Source organism: Netta rufina, assembly GCF_964035555.1.
Source record: "Netta rufina genome assembly, chromosome: 13".
NCBI lineage: Eukaryota > Metazoa > Chordata > Aves > Anseriformes > Anatidae > Netta > Netta rufina.
In genome coordinates this window covers 4,908,781-4,922,856 of record NC_140136.1, presented here as the reverse complement: position 1 = coordinate 4,922,856, position 14,076 = coordinate 4,908,781, and the positions used below count along the sequence as shown (strand labels likewise).

Genomic DNA, 14,076 nt, shown 5'->3' with positions numbered 1-14,076 from the left:
AAGGTACAGAGGAGGCTTCTCTTGGGAACAGATCCTGTGAGAGTTCTTCACGTCCTCTTTGAAGTTAATGGAGGGTATTAAGGGCAGTCAGCACCTTCTTGAGAGAGACATTTAAATTGCTTTGATTCACTTAATTTTATATTTGCATTTACTAGTCCTGGATTTCTCCCCTCTCCAGTCTTTCAGAGCATGTTTTTGATAACTCTGCCTCCCGAGTATACTAGATTTTGTGCTGGCTGTTTTCATATTTTTCCCTGAGTGTTGTAATGCTGATTACTGAAGGATCCTGGGCCTTCGGCTTCCTGTGAGAACAAGATAATTACTCTCCAGTAGGCAACGCGTGACGTACAGTATCAGCATTAAGCCACTGGGATTCCAGTCACTAGTGTAGAACAATATTGTGGGTAAATGAATAAGCAGAAGTTTATCATACTTCCTGCATAACAAGGGTTTCGTTAAGGAGACACTGAAATTCGTTTTCAGCGAGGCCTCGTGGAAAATAAACCTTCCTGTAGTTCCTAGGCTTGCTGAATATTCTGGCTGAAAGGGCGACCGGCTCTTTGAAGCATGGAGGCCGCATGACAGGGCCCCGTTGCGTTTAGGCCGATGCTGCTGATGGCCTTATGGCCACGTACGAAGTGTGTAGCATAAAGGTAGGACTTCCAGATGCACCACCCACTTAACTTATGGAAGAAAGCTGTACCAAGAGAAAGCAGAGACCTTCCAAATGCCATTTGCTTATTTCACACTCGCCCCCAGGAATCCCGTGTTGTGATGTTCGGAGGTGGCCCTGTTTGCCCCGAAGTAGACGTGGTTCCTCCCTTGCTTTCTTTATTTCAAGACTGGCAGCTAAAAATAACTTATGTACTGGGCACAGTGGGAGTAAGTTTGAGAAGTTTCAGTTAGATGCAAACCAGTAATGGTAAGAAAATTATTCACAAGCGTAACGAGCTCCATTCTCTCTCAAGATGTGGCCAACGCGAGGGCTTATCCACATGGTGGGATTAATCAGCGCTTGTAGGGAAAAATAGTTACTCTGCCACAGCGAGACTGATCGGTTGGCTTACACGACAGCACAGCAAAATAAGTGACTTCTGTTAAATGCTGCAGCTACTTCAACTACGTGAAGACTTGCATAATGTGCAGTGTATTTATGCATTCTCAATAGGTACACACATGGATCTGTGTATTTGCTCATGTTTAGGACATAATTTTATGTTTGCTCGTGTATATGCATTATTTCAGCTTATCTCCACTTCAGATATAATTGTACTTCTGTAATGCCTGCAAGTTACGGGGTTGCTAATGAGGAGTTTCGTGTTTAACTTGGTTTCCTGCTACTATCAATTTACCTTGTACATGTAATTGCAATGCGCAGTTACTTATTTATGTTTTAATTGTAACTTTCGCTTGAAACTGGCCATCAGCAGTCTCTGCAGGAGAGTGGTACTTGTGTATGGGCTGTGATGAGTAGGTCTGGTTGCTCTGCTTCTGCTTACGAGTTTAAGAGATGAGGGCAGCCAGAGAGAAGAAGGAGAATGTGGAATAAAACCAGCTAAGTACAATATACTTCTTTCTGTCTGTAGGATTGAGATGCTTCTTTTCACATTGATTTCAAGTGTATGACCAGGCACCTTCGTAGCTCAGCTCAACTTGAAATTAGGTTCCATTGATTTTGGATCCAAAACCAATTCAGTTTGGCGTTTTGGTGTTTCATGCACCTGAGTCTGGCCTGGGTTTGTTTTTATGTGGGTGTTCTTAATACACGAACAAGTTGGATGACAGTGGCTGGACTGATCTCTCTGCTGAATTGTCAGTGTGGGTATTTTGTTTTACAATTAGATTATTGCAGATATTTTCAGCATCAGGAGTAATTCTGATAGTGCTGTTCTTTGAAATTGTGAAACTTCTGGTGACTAAGTAAACATTTTTTTCCTCTCTCTTTTGTTTTTCTGCAGCCAACTGGGTACATGGAAAACTCCATTTCCTACAGTGCTATTGAAGATGTTCAACTGCTGTCCTGGGAGAACGCCCCTAAGTACTGTTTACAGCTCACAATCCCGGGGGGTACTGTCTTACTGCAGGTACGGTAAACACAGGACTACAGATCTCATTTTCTAACTATGAATCTCCTTGAATTTTTATTTGCCATTCAGGATATCTAGTCCTAATTGACTGGACTCAGAAAAGGCAGAGAACTTAGTGCTGTCAAGTTATCTACCTGCCTGCAAATTTGCTCAGAGTGATACCTCTAAAACTGTCCAGGTAGCTTGACAGTCAGAACAAGAATTGTAGGGCACAATGATTTAATCTTCTTGATGGTTTTATGCATCAAAATAGTGCTCTGTGGAAAGGTGCATTAATTTGGGCCTTGAACAAGTCTATTTATACATTTATTCCTGCATGAAACAAGTCAAAAAGATCATCCTCCAATTTGTATAGGAAAGCCATAGCCGGCACTGGAACTAACAGGTATCTTTTAAAAAAGATATCTGGCCTTCACTGAAAGGTTTCAACTGAGGGTGTGCATTTGTATGGGTATCTACATCTGGTAGTTCTCTAAGTGCTGTTTTCCAACAGAAGACACTGCGTTTACGCTATTCCAGATTTCGTTATCCACTTGTGAGGCTTTGTAGGACTTCGTAGGTCATTAGTGACAGAAGTGCACTCCACAGCCCCAACCTCTGAAGCTAGTTTGGAGTAGGAAAAGAAAAATAACTGAAAACCCAGCTGATTGCCCCCAGACAGATTATAAGCATTCATAAGTTGAAAAAAACTAAATTGACTCCAGCTCAGCTCATACAGTGGTTCTCAGCATTACTACAAAGACAAACTGATCGCTGTTATCCTTTGGGAATTTGTTTTTTGTCAGTTGAATACAGTTATGGTTGTGTATATGCACTTTTTATAGCCAGGATTGTGAATAGGCTGTGTGAGCGATTCCTGCAGAAAATGTGAAGGAAAGATCAGTTTAAACTGTGGATAACTCATGAAAAGTTGCATAGGATATTTTTCATGGAAAGCTCTGGACAACTCCAAAAGATTGATCATAATGGATCTTGCATGTTTGGGTGTGCACACTTTCACTGTGTTGGTTTTGCAGGAAATGTAGTTCAATGGGTTAGAAAATGGGACTGTAGTGAATGACACGTGATAGCATAGTCAATGACTGTGATGACCAAGTCTGCTGGATGGTTTGTCTGGGAGAACCATGGTACAGAGTCCAGCATTTCATTATTTCTCATCAGTGAATGGGTGGCTGGAGGCCCCGTAGGGCCACAGAGCACATGGTACCATCTGTATGCAGGGAGGGCTTCAACAAAGCTCTTCTGAACTGGTTGGATCTGCAGTTAATGAGGAAATAATCCGAGTGGCATCATTTAGCAGCCTGGGGCTAGGTGCTGAGCTGACCTGTGTTCTGCATAGCACAGATGTCTGTAGGAGCATGAAACAAAGTTGACTCTGAGTTGGGAAAGCAATACGAGTAAGACTGGGTTGTGCTATTATTACTCCAGCTCTCCTTTGCCTTCATTTCAGACAGGCTGATGGGCCCATATGTGTGCAGTGCTGTTTACCAGTGGCTCAGAGAGCACAGAACCTGACTTCAGCCCTTCACGTGGTTCCTGTGCTTGGGGTTTGGAACAGCTTTGGAATGTCATAAAAATATCATGAGGTTTTGATGATTTTCAACATAGCAAATACACCGTCACTCAGGAATGGGTAGAGGTGTACGTGGAAATATTCATGGCCACATCCTTTGTGGAGTATATTTCTGGAGCTCCTTTTCATTTACCTCCCTGATGTAATCTGGCGTTTTGCAGCCCTGCAAATGGAGGCTGCAGCCATTCTCCCACTGCAGCTCAAGTAAGTTTGGGATGACCTGAGCACATGTAACCTCATGGGCATGGGCTCTGCTGCTGCATAGGTAGCATTTGTGCATCTTTTCACGTATCCTTGGAGCACAGACATGTGGCCTGTTGCACACAATGCATGTGTACATGCCTCTGCTTGGCGCCTAGCACATTTCTGTGGCTCAAAATGTCTTACTGATTTTAGGCGTTTCCAGGGAGCGTAGGGAGTCTGAATGTCAGACAGGCTGCTGCAAGTCCACCAGAGTCCTGGTTCTGTGGTTTGAAAAGCCTCTCCAGTGCGTGACACCGAGGAAGGCAGGCAGACAAACCACGGTTTCCCAACAGCTAGATTAGGGTCTTCATTACTGATGAAATCTTCCTTGCCTAATCCATTAATTGAATTAATTAGAGAGAAACTCATTTGTCAAGGTGGATGATTGTGATTTTTTCTTGAGATAATTTTGACTCTGCTTTTCCACAAATTCGCTTAGCGGTGCTAGCGATTGTGTTTCTGTCTGTTTCAACAGCTAGCATAGTTGCATCTGACTTTCAAAATTCGGTTTTTAAGTCTTATGCCATAGCTTCTGGTGGCTGCCTTTACTGGCCTCCTTCATAGGAAAGAAGATAACAGGAACCCACAGCTCCCTGCTGAGTTTAAAGGGAATTTGGGTAGGGCATGCAGAACTGAATCTGGAGCAGCCTGCCACGTGTTTCTTTAAAACAAACAAACAGACAAAAGCCACAAATAATTGCATTTGTAAGAAATTAGCATCTTATTGTGGATGTTTTGGTATTTTCTTCAAAAAGTTTGGTCTTTGTGTAACCTCCTAGGAACTGATAAATGGAATGAGCTGTTCTTCTGTTTACCGTTGACTGTCTGCACAGACTGGATCGCATTACAGTATAACTCTATGGGTATTTCAACATAATTGAAAATACAAACATTGAAAATGTCTTTAGTATGATTTAGTCCCTAGTAGTGTCTGGATTCATCAAATGTGGCCAGATCAGAGGAAGTATAAAAATAGATTCCCCATATATGGCTGAAAAGCGTACTCACAAATCCAAAACTTTACCGAAAGTTATGTTAAGTATACTTAAGAAATCAAGATGCAAGAAATGGATTTATGTAGTAACTGAGTTCAGCAGAAATTCTCTGTTATATGTGGCAAATAGTCTTAAGTATCCAAAAGATTTATTCACCGAGGTGCTGGGAAACGGAGATGCTGAGAAATTAGCCCTTGCATGCTTTAGTTATTTTCAGATTTCCAAGAGACTTCAATAAATTTATGAGAAATTGGGTCTTCAAATCTACTATAAAATCATTCTGCCCTGCTAGTCTAAGCAGCAGCACTCTCTGGTGTAATGTCAGACCCTGCTATCAGGAAGCGTGTGATAGTGGAACAAGTAAAACACGTTCCCAATAATGTTTCTTCTGAAGTGCACTTGTGGTGAAATCTGTTTGTGGTTTTGTTCTCCTCCCCCATTCCTGAAGAGTCGATCTAAATGAGTTTTAAATACAAGAAAAGGTTTAAATGAACTCTTTTGACTCCCCCCCCCCCCCAATTTATATTTCTGATTATTTTCCATTTTATATGTTTTGTATGTGCTATTTTTCTGAATTCTTTAAAACCATGGGATACTATTGACACGGTTTGACATAAAATGAAGCATTGTAGTAGTTAATGAATTACAGGTTTTCCAGATTTTTCATTTTGCAGAGAAGTTTAAAATTTCATCTTCTATTTCACTGATTTGAAGCAGAAGAAAACTTTGGACAACGGGAATTTCCCTCAGAATGGAAATTCGCTCCCAATGGTCCCGTAAGAGGATATCTGTCAGCCTGTCGTGTTAGGACATCCTCCGTGTGTTTGTCTGTGCCATGTGTGATAAATGCCATGAGAGAGTTCAAGTCCATGTTCGAGCTCTCATCCCCCCGTCTGCTGTCACCAGGGTCTATTTCTGGCTTGTTACTGCACAGCGATGAGTCAGAAGGAAGAGTGCCATTACCTTTTCTTACATCATCCTAATGTCCTCCCATAGCAGCACTGACCCATCCCAGCCTATTTTAACACATGAGAACTGACAAACAGTGCCGGAGGTGATGCAGCTCCTCTTAGGAAATCCGATCATGATAACAGGATGCATCTACCTGGGTTTCAGAGGAGGATTATTTGGTTCTCAGGCAGCAAAGGGCTTCATCTGGGCTGGGATCGTGTTGAGAAGCCATCTCTGTGTGCGATGCAGCGTGATGTTCTCCTGCCAGCTGATTCAGTCCCTGATCCCTTCCGACGTGAAGCACTCAGCTCTTGTGGATTTTTTCTTCTTCCTTTCCTGCAGTTAGGCTAGCAGGTGCAAGAGGGGGTGTTGCTGGATCTGGTTCACTGGACACAAGCTCTGTAGGCCAGGGAAATATAAACTGAATTTAGCCTTTGAAGAAGTGCGAGCTCCTCAGTATCAATAATAGACCAGCCTCTTCGTGCTGTTGTCTTCCTGCTTTGTGTTAGTAAAGCACGATGAGCGTTTAGGGTGCTGTGTGCATGTTGTTGAAGGGGATTCTACTACTCATGGTAAAATAGCTGGAATAACCTATTGAAGGTAATTGTGAAAAATCAGAGTGTAATTTTGCAAGCAGCAAATGTGGGAAGGGGTCCCCGTAATGGGTATCAGCTGGAGGAAAGCAAAACAAAATCCCATTCTGCTGACCAGAGAGCAAGCAAGGGAAAGAGAGAGAAACACAGAGTAAACCCTGGAAGAGTTAAAAGCAGAATTTGGATCTTTAAATCCACTTATTGCAACATCTTTTCAGATGGCAGAATCCCATGTGTGAAAGATGCTGGTGTAAGGAGAAATCTGGGAATTTTTTTCCACGTGGACAAGCCTGTTCTTGTGCTCTTCTGAGTGACGTACATGGCAGTAACGAGGGATGCTGAGCTGCTAGCTTACTGTTAGGGAAACTTGGTGGCATGGCACGTGTGGTGTGATGGGAATGACAAGTTTTCTGTAGTTGCTGGTTGCTGTAGGCATGTTGGTATCAGTGGAGCTGTGAGTATTTATATTAGCTGCGATAATGGCATGCAACAAGTGTTGGATTTCCTATTTTTGCTAGAAAAAAACACACTAGGTTTTAGAAATTCACTGTTTTTAATGATAAACTGTCTTTCTACTCTTGGCTAAGAAATGAAGTAGTTTGGGTGCAGAAAAAAATAATTCCCTTGCTGTGCATTTGTACATTACATTGCACTGACGTTGACCAAAGCTGTGTATATGCAGGCATTTAATCTCTTGTACAATTATCCTCCTGTGAGCAGTCCTTTTGAAACTGTTGAAATGAATCCTGTGAGTAAAGTTGGTACTGTAGATGATCCTGGTTGGCTTTTCCCTTCTGAGTGCATATTTGCATGCCCAAATTGGAATATAACATCCCTCAGAACACAGTACCAGGGTCAAAGCATCTTTAAAAGCAAAAACAAAGCCAAACCCCGAACCACACAGAAGTACCACTTAGAGCAGGCATTCTTCAAGCAGGTTTTCTTCCTGCTCCTTGGAATAATAAAGAAATAAGCTGCAAGTAGTTGTAATCTTCCTGCATCTTCTGCAGATGTTAGTGCCATGCATTCCTGTTTTCTAAAGTGCTTTTCTCCTGTCTGGTCTGAAAACAACGGGAGGCCCTGATTGTGCAAAAAGCCCCAAACCTTGTGCCATCCCTGCTAAAGCCCTTCTGTCTGGGAACAAAATCTGTAGCCTCGCTGGGGTGAACACACCGAACCCCCAGGGGACACAAAGTGATGGTTTTGCAGATAGATTGGGGTGAAATACGTTGGACATCTCCTGGCTGCATCATTGACTGCTGGGGGCAGCAGCAGGTGGAGAACTGGCAGGGTTTTGGAGCTGTCGGAGGTAGTGGTGGAGAACCTGATGTGCTCTGCGGGCAAGGCTGAGAGTAAGAAAAACATCATTAAATGGGAAAAACCCATTGAAGGTCTTTTGTGTCTCATTCTCTCCTTTTTGTTGTACTGGCTAAGCCCTCAGCTGCAGTACGCAGAAGCAGGTGGTGTTGTGGAGGTGCTGGGCTCCAGGAGCACACATCAGACCAGACCATAAATGTGTGGGCAGCTCCTGTGGGTGAATTGCAGTTCCCTCCACAGCCTTACACTTCAGTGCTCGTTGCCCCAAACCCCAGAAATGTGCAGTGCCCTGAGTACATCGGTGTGACGGTGGGCAGCTGGGCACCCTAGCGAGCCTGGTGGTCATCTGTCACCCCAGCTGCAAAACTCCCCCTTCCTCCCATAAGAAAGAAATGTTTCTGAGGGCTGCCCTTCTCCGTGCAAGCCTGGACGAGAGGGAGGAACATGGGATGATGCTTGGCCTCTGCCAAGGGCCGGTGCTTCCTGCGGATGGCTGTGGTTTTGCAGCTCGCCAGGGTTAGCGGGCGGAAGGGTGCGCTGGCACGATTAGCCTCTGCTGCCGGCCAGGGGGAGAGCTGCTGGCAGGCAGCTCCCCTGAGATAACCATGCCCTGGTTACGTGAATCCAGCCTATCTGTGCTGAACACTGTGTGGGGAGCTGCTGAAATGACCACGGGCTTTCTACGTTCTTCTTACCGTTGGCTCCTGATCGCTACTAGAAGCGTGGGGATTCCCTAAAGGTTTGTTTTTCCCAGTTTTGTGTTCACTTGGTCTTCTTTGTCCTTGTTTTCCTTGGAAGTGATCTTGAAAGAAAGCTCAAATTCAGTTTTAGAGCAATTCAAGCTCACAACCTAGATCCAGGTGCAAGCTTTCTTGATTCCTTCTCCCTTCCAGTAGCCAATGTGTAGCCTGTGCGTAGACAATGCTTGGTCCTCTGCTTGGAGCAGCCTCACTTTGCTAACTTTATTCTTAAATGCTTTTTGTAGACCACTGCTTTCAAGTGAAACAAGTCTTTGCTGGTTTGTTTTTGCCTTTTATATCATTCTTTCTTTGTTTTCTCCTCCAGTATTTGCAGTCACCTGATGTCTCTACCTCTGCCTGACGCTGTTGTCCTCATTAATAGTTTCTGTCATCCAATTTATGTAAGGCTCCAGTTGGTTGCAAGATCTATCTACACGTAGTATTTTCTATATATTTGTAGTGTTCTTACAGCCTGTAGTTGCTGACATCACAAAAATAGGACAGTTACTAATGGTTCTCAGCAGTTCCCACGTAGTGCTGTAGTGCTTGCTCTTTTTTAGCTTCATGTGGATGTTGGCTCAAGCCACGTTATGATCGGACCAGAGATTAAGTCAGGTTGGTGTTTTGCCTGTTTGAGAGAAGTACTTCATATCCTTAGAATATTTTGCGTTTTATCAACTTAAATATCAGTGTCTTAGTAAGTAAGCATAGCTCCTGTAAGCTCAATCTGCTTATGATTTTTTTTTCTAAGAAAGTAATGGATGTGTAGCTTGTTAATGGCGCTGTTGCATAATATATGGGCTCAAGCCTACAAATATTTTCAGCCCTTCTTTAAAGGCAAGTGGCTGGATGTTCAGGCTTGTGGGCTTAGGGCCTCACTTTGGTTACTGTGATTAAAAATATCTACCTATATTCTTCTGACAAAGTTGTTAATGGACTTGAAGTTCCTGATAGAGTGCTCCAAATATCAGCTGCTGCAGTTTTTGAGTTTTACTGGCACTGACAATTGTTCCTATTGACAGTCTTGTCCTTCAGCAGCAGCCACTTCTGCTTCTGGTCTTTTCCCTGTGTGCTGGCAGAGGTTTTTCCCATGAGTAACAAGATCTGAAACTCCAGCTAGAGTCATCGTGAGCACTCACTTCTACAGGGATATTTATCCAAAAAACACTGTGAGAGTTTTTGTTCCTCTCCATGAAATGTTTTTGAGAGAGAGAGGAAGGGAGGGGAAGGGAGGGGAAGCAGGAAGAGAGAGAGATGGAGAAAGAAAGTGCCTAAGCATATTTACTTTCTGCCTTTTTAATTATGGCAAAAATGTTCTTCATGTCCTATTGTGTCAACTTCTTTTTGACCTTCTTATTATAATAAAATACAGTATAAACAATATTAAATGAAATTCAGTTCTTTAGCATACGTGGGTAAAAGGTCTGCCTTACATATTTTAACATACATGTGTATACAGAACACTGGGTAAATAGCAGAAAGAAAATTGTTAAATATTGGCAAACCAAATATCCCAAGGAACCCCTCTCTAAGTGTTTAATGTTTTCAAAATTTTCCATTGCATAAAAAAAGGAAGGAAATTATGTTTTTTGTTTCAGTTTGTAGCAAATTCATGTTCTGATAAGTCAGCATACTTTTTGAGATGGAAAGTTTGTTTTTGATAAGCGTTGTGGTCAGTCAAGACTTTGTGATAGATTTATTCAGCTTTATTGCCTAGAGATCTGCTACAGGAGCAATTGAATCTCATCTCTGTATAAAACCAAATATCATGTAATGCATATGCAAAAGAGCATTTACTCCATTTAGTTCAGAGAAATCAGTCCAAATTTGTTCCTCTGTGAGATCAGTATCTGACCTTGAGATTAAACGCAGTTTTGGTAAGCGTGCAATATTTGTACTTCGAGTATTCTTGACGTTATCAGTGAACTTTGCCAGGAAGTGAAATTCATTCTGCAGTGCATATTTGTCTAAAAAGGTGTTGGAGAGTAAAAATTCTTGAAGGGATGCTTTAATTTGCAGGAAATGAGTGTTTTTTTTTCTCTAGTGAAGAAACCTCACCGTTTTTTAATGTGGCTAGACGGGCTATCCTATAATTTTCACTGATTGTGTAAAACATTTTGCATCGTGAGTAAAACTGGCAGGGACGAGATAGAGCTGGAAAAGCCAAAGGGCATCTCTACCCACTCAAATATTTCAAACTTATGTCACCTTGTTAAGGCATGCGTATTTACGTCACTGTGGATACTTTTATATTTTTTGATACCGAGCCTTTTGACCTTTGGGAGCGCTGAACTATTCCTTCATTGGCTACGAACCTGGCTCCACACTGAGAATTTCTGGCAGCTCTGCTTAATACGGACAAAAAGGGGAGATCCCTGGGAGCAGTTATTGCAACATTTATGCAGTTGCTGCAGTCCGTGCATGTGTGTGCACGTCTGTGTTGTGCTTTTCCCTCTGTTTTAATATCGCTGACAGAGCTGTGGCGTTATTTGGATCGCCTTGTGGCCAGCTGAGGAACAGGACAAGAGGGGAGGCTGGCACATGGAAAAAAAAACACCCCTGAGTGAAATGTCAGCCCATCTTCTTGCCCTGCTTGCTGCAATTAATGGGAAAAGCAAATGCCCTACAGCCATCAGAGATCTGATTGAAATCAGTGAGGATTTTTCACAGTCTTTGGGCTGGACACCATTTCCTAGGAGGTTCATGTTTTGCAGGGTTTTGGTTCAGTGTTTTGCATCTGCAGCAAGGTCTCTGTGCCATTGCTTTCCATGAAAATAAAGTGGTTGTAATGTCAAACTGTAGCTCTGAGTGAGGAGTTGCCCTCACTCTGGTGAGGCTGGGGTTGAAGTTAGCCAAGGTCATAAAGTTCGAAGAATACAGTGAGCGCAGCCTTGGTGCTTTTATGGCACACATGGGTGACTTGCTTAGTTTTGGCTCAGTGATCTGAAACGCTGATAGAAACTAATGATTCTATTTGCAATTTTTTTTATTACAGGCTGCAAACAGTTACCTGAGGGATCAGTGGTTCCATTCTTTGCAGTGGAAGGTAAGTCCTGCACCTTTCAGTCTTCCTTCCATGTCTCTAAGACTGCTTTTTTACGTTCCCTGTTCCTCTATTGTGAGAGCCATGAATGGCATTTCACTTCCACAAACCCTAAATGAGAATGTCTCTGCAGCTCCAACATGTTCATATAGTGAATGAAGTGGATTGGACTCATTCACTTGTTACGTAGCCTATTGTTATTAACATCTGATGGTTTCAAAATAGGAGATAGCACGTAAATTCACATGGAAGCAGTGTAGAGATGGGATGGTTTGGGTTCTGTACTGTGAAGTTAATACATTATGGAATGACTGCAGCCCATCTTGGGATACTTGGGTTGCTTTTTGATTTCTTTTTTTTTTTATTATTATTTTGCAAAACTATGGAGAGTGTCTTTCAGAGTCGCTTATTGTAAGTATCATCAGTCTGCATCCATGCTTTAAATGATTTGGATTTAAAGGCAGTTTCCATTTCAAAGATCTCAAGCCCTTTCTTGCATTCAGTGGGAACAATGGACCACTTGCTCTGGGCAGGGGAAGCAGATCACAGTGACAACATTGTGTCTCCAAAGCAGAACATTCCTCATCACACACTGTAGCTGCTGACCTTTGGATGGAATCCGTATGGATCCAAGATGCAGTTTGGAAATAAGTTGGGGCCAGATGCTGAGTGCGGTTGTCCTCTGCCTGGCAGTGTGAAACAAAACGGCGGCTTTGCAGCTCCGGATTTCTCTGCGGCAGGGTTTCAGTAAAGCCAGCCAGGTTGGCTGCGTAGCTTATCAAGATTTCAGCCTGCTGACAGCAACCACATGTGAAAATATAAGGAAGTCCCTCCCACCAAACTGGTTTGGCTGTAGGTGTTTCTGATAGCACCACTGTTGGAAAATAGTCGTGTGACAAAACTGCAGGGTTTGTGGGCTTTGTATAGCCACCAGCGGCTGGCAGCATGGTGTGCCGAGTGGGTCCAGGTTCTTATCAGTAGGAGCCAAGTGTCGACATCTCCTTTTCCAGACCACTGGCATATTCTCCAGCCTGTTCCCCCGGCTGCCCAAATCAGCGTGGGATAGTGGTGCTGATAGCAGAAGGCTGGGCCCTGGTGTGGCACTTTATTTTGGCCTCTTGACAGTCTCATTAACACAATGCCTAGCTGGCCTTGATTTCTTCACAACTCCTGAGGATAACAAAGAGGCATTGAAGCTTAAAGCATGCAGACACTATCTCTGTCTGGCTGTTAATTCTCTCCTGTGCTGGCAGGCGAGGACGATCAGAGAAAGGCAGAACCTAGTCCCCGGGCAGGATGTTTGAGGCACCGCCGTGCCGGTGGCATGTGCCCACTTCCCTCCTGCAGCGAGGCCAAGATCGGGGCTGGAAACACAGCTCTGAAAAATGTGAAGAGCGTATAAAGATGCAACCTGGTCCCACCCCCTCCCACCCCATCAATTTAACGATGATGAAAAAGCCTGGACAGAGTGACCTGGCTTGCTCACATGCCTTTCGGTCATGGAGAGGGAGCTTTGCTCTGTGGGAGTTGTTTTTAAAGGAGTATTTCTTAAACTTTCCAACGCTTCTGACCAAGCCTCTCATTTTGGGAAACTCTGAGTAATTTAGTTTGTTGCAAAGTAGATTTTATTTTTGCTTCCTTGCTTCCCTCCCCACCCCCATTAAGTTGACTTTTGAAAAACAAGTGAAACATTATCTTGATTCGAAAGACCTTCCCTTTACCAAGAATAGCAAGTAGCTTTTTCCCATAAGAACAGCGGCAGGGTTTAGTCACTGCCCAGGTACTTTACACTAACAAATTCCTCTTTGCTAACACGGAGGTAGTTTTGATGGGTTTTATTGCTTAGCAGAGAGGAAGAACACCTGGCAACTTTCTGCTCTTTGCTTTGGAGGATATTTGGCAGGTTTAAGTGAAACCATGCCAGATCTAAGAGGCAGGACAAGCAGTGCATCTCTAGAGACCGGAGGAGCACGGTGTACCCTGCTGAAGCTTTTACCACTTCCCTAGCACTGCAGCCTGTGACTTTAAGAGCCAGGTGCCGATGTTCATCTCGCTCCAAAATTTGCATGGTTTGATGATTAAGCAGTTAGTGAGGGAACCCACAAAACCCCACGAAGTCTATTCTTCTGGACTGGGTCATTTACACAAAGCACCAGCTGGCAGCGCGATCGCCGCAGCTGTATTATAATTGGGTGGTTGTGCTGATGAATGATATATTTGTCCAGTGGTCTTGCAAATAATAGGGCAAAACATTTCTGCGGGGATGCAGAGCACAGATGCAAAGTGGTGCAGATAGCTGAAGTAGTTACTCGGGGGAGAACAGCTACTCCACAGAGATGAGCTTGCTGTTGTTTGTGTGCTGGGGTGGAAGCATCTGAGGGTCCAGCTGAACCCAGAGGTTCAGGCATACCCTCTTGGTCTTAAAACAGGAATACATACGGTAGAGTTGTGGGAGCAGATCTGGGCTCTGTTTATACCTTTCTGCCTCCTTTTCCTGTGCTTCAAACTGTTGGACTCGGTTGTGGCCTGCCTGT

The 14,076-nt window shown here is 43.5% G+C and overlaps 1 protein-coding gene across 1 annotated transcript in view; it reads left to right on the top strand.

The window, feature by feature from the left end:
• CMIP (c-Maf inducing protein) overlaps nucleotides 1-14,076 on the top strand; it is a 128,163-nt gene that overhangs the window by 67,459 nt on the left and 46,628 nt on the right. The window contains exons 2-3 of the mRNA XM_084294408.1: nucleotides 1,959-2,084; nucleotides 11,495-11,545. Of these exons, the coding sequence (XP_084150534.1) occupies nucleotides 1,959-2,084; nucleotides 11,495-11,545 (177 nt within the window). The remainder of the gene's footprint in view (nucleotides 1-1,958; nucleotides 2,085-11,494; nucleotides 11,546-14,076) is intronic.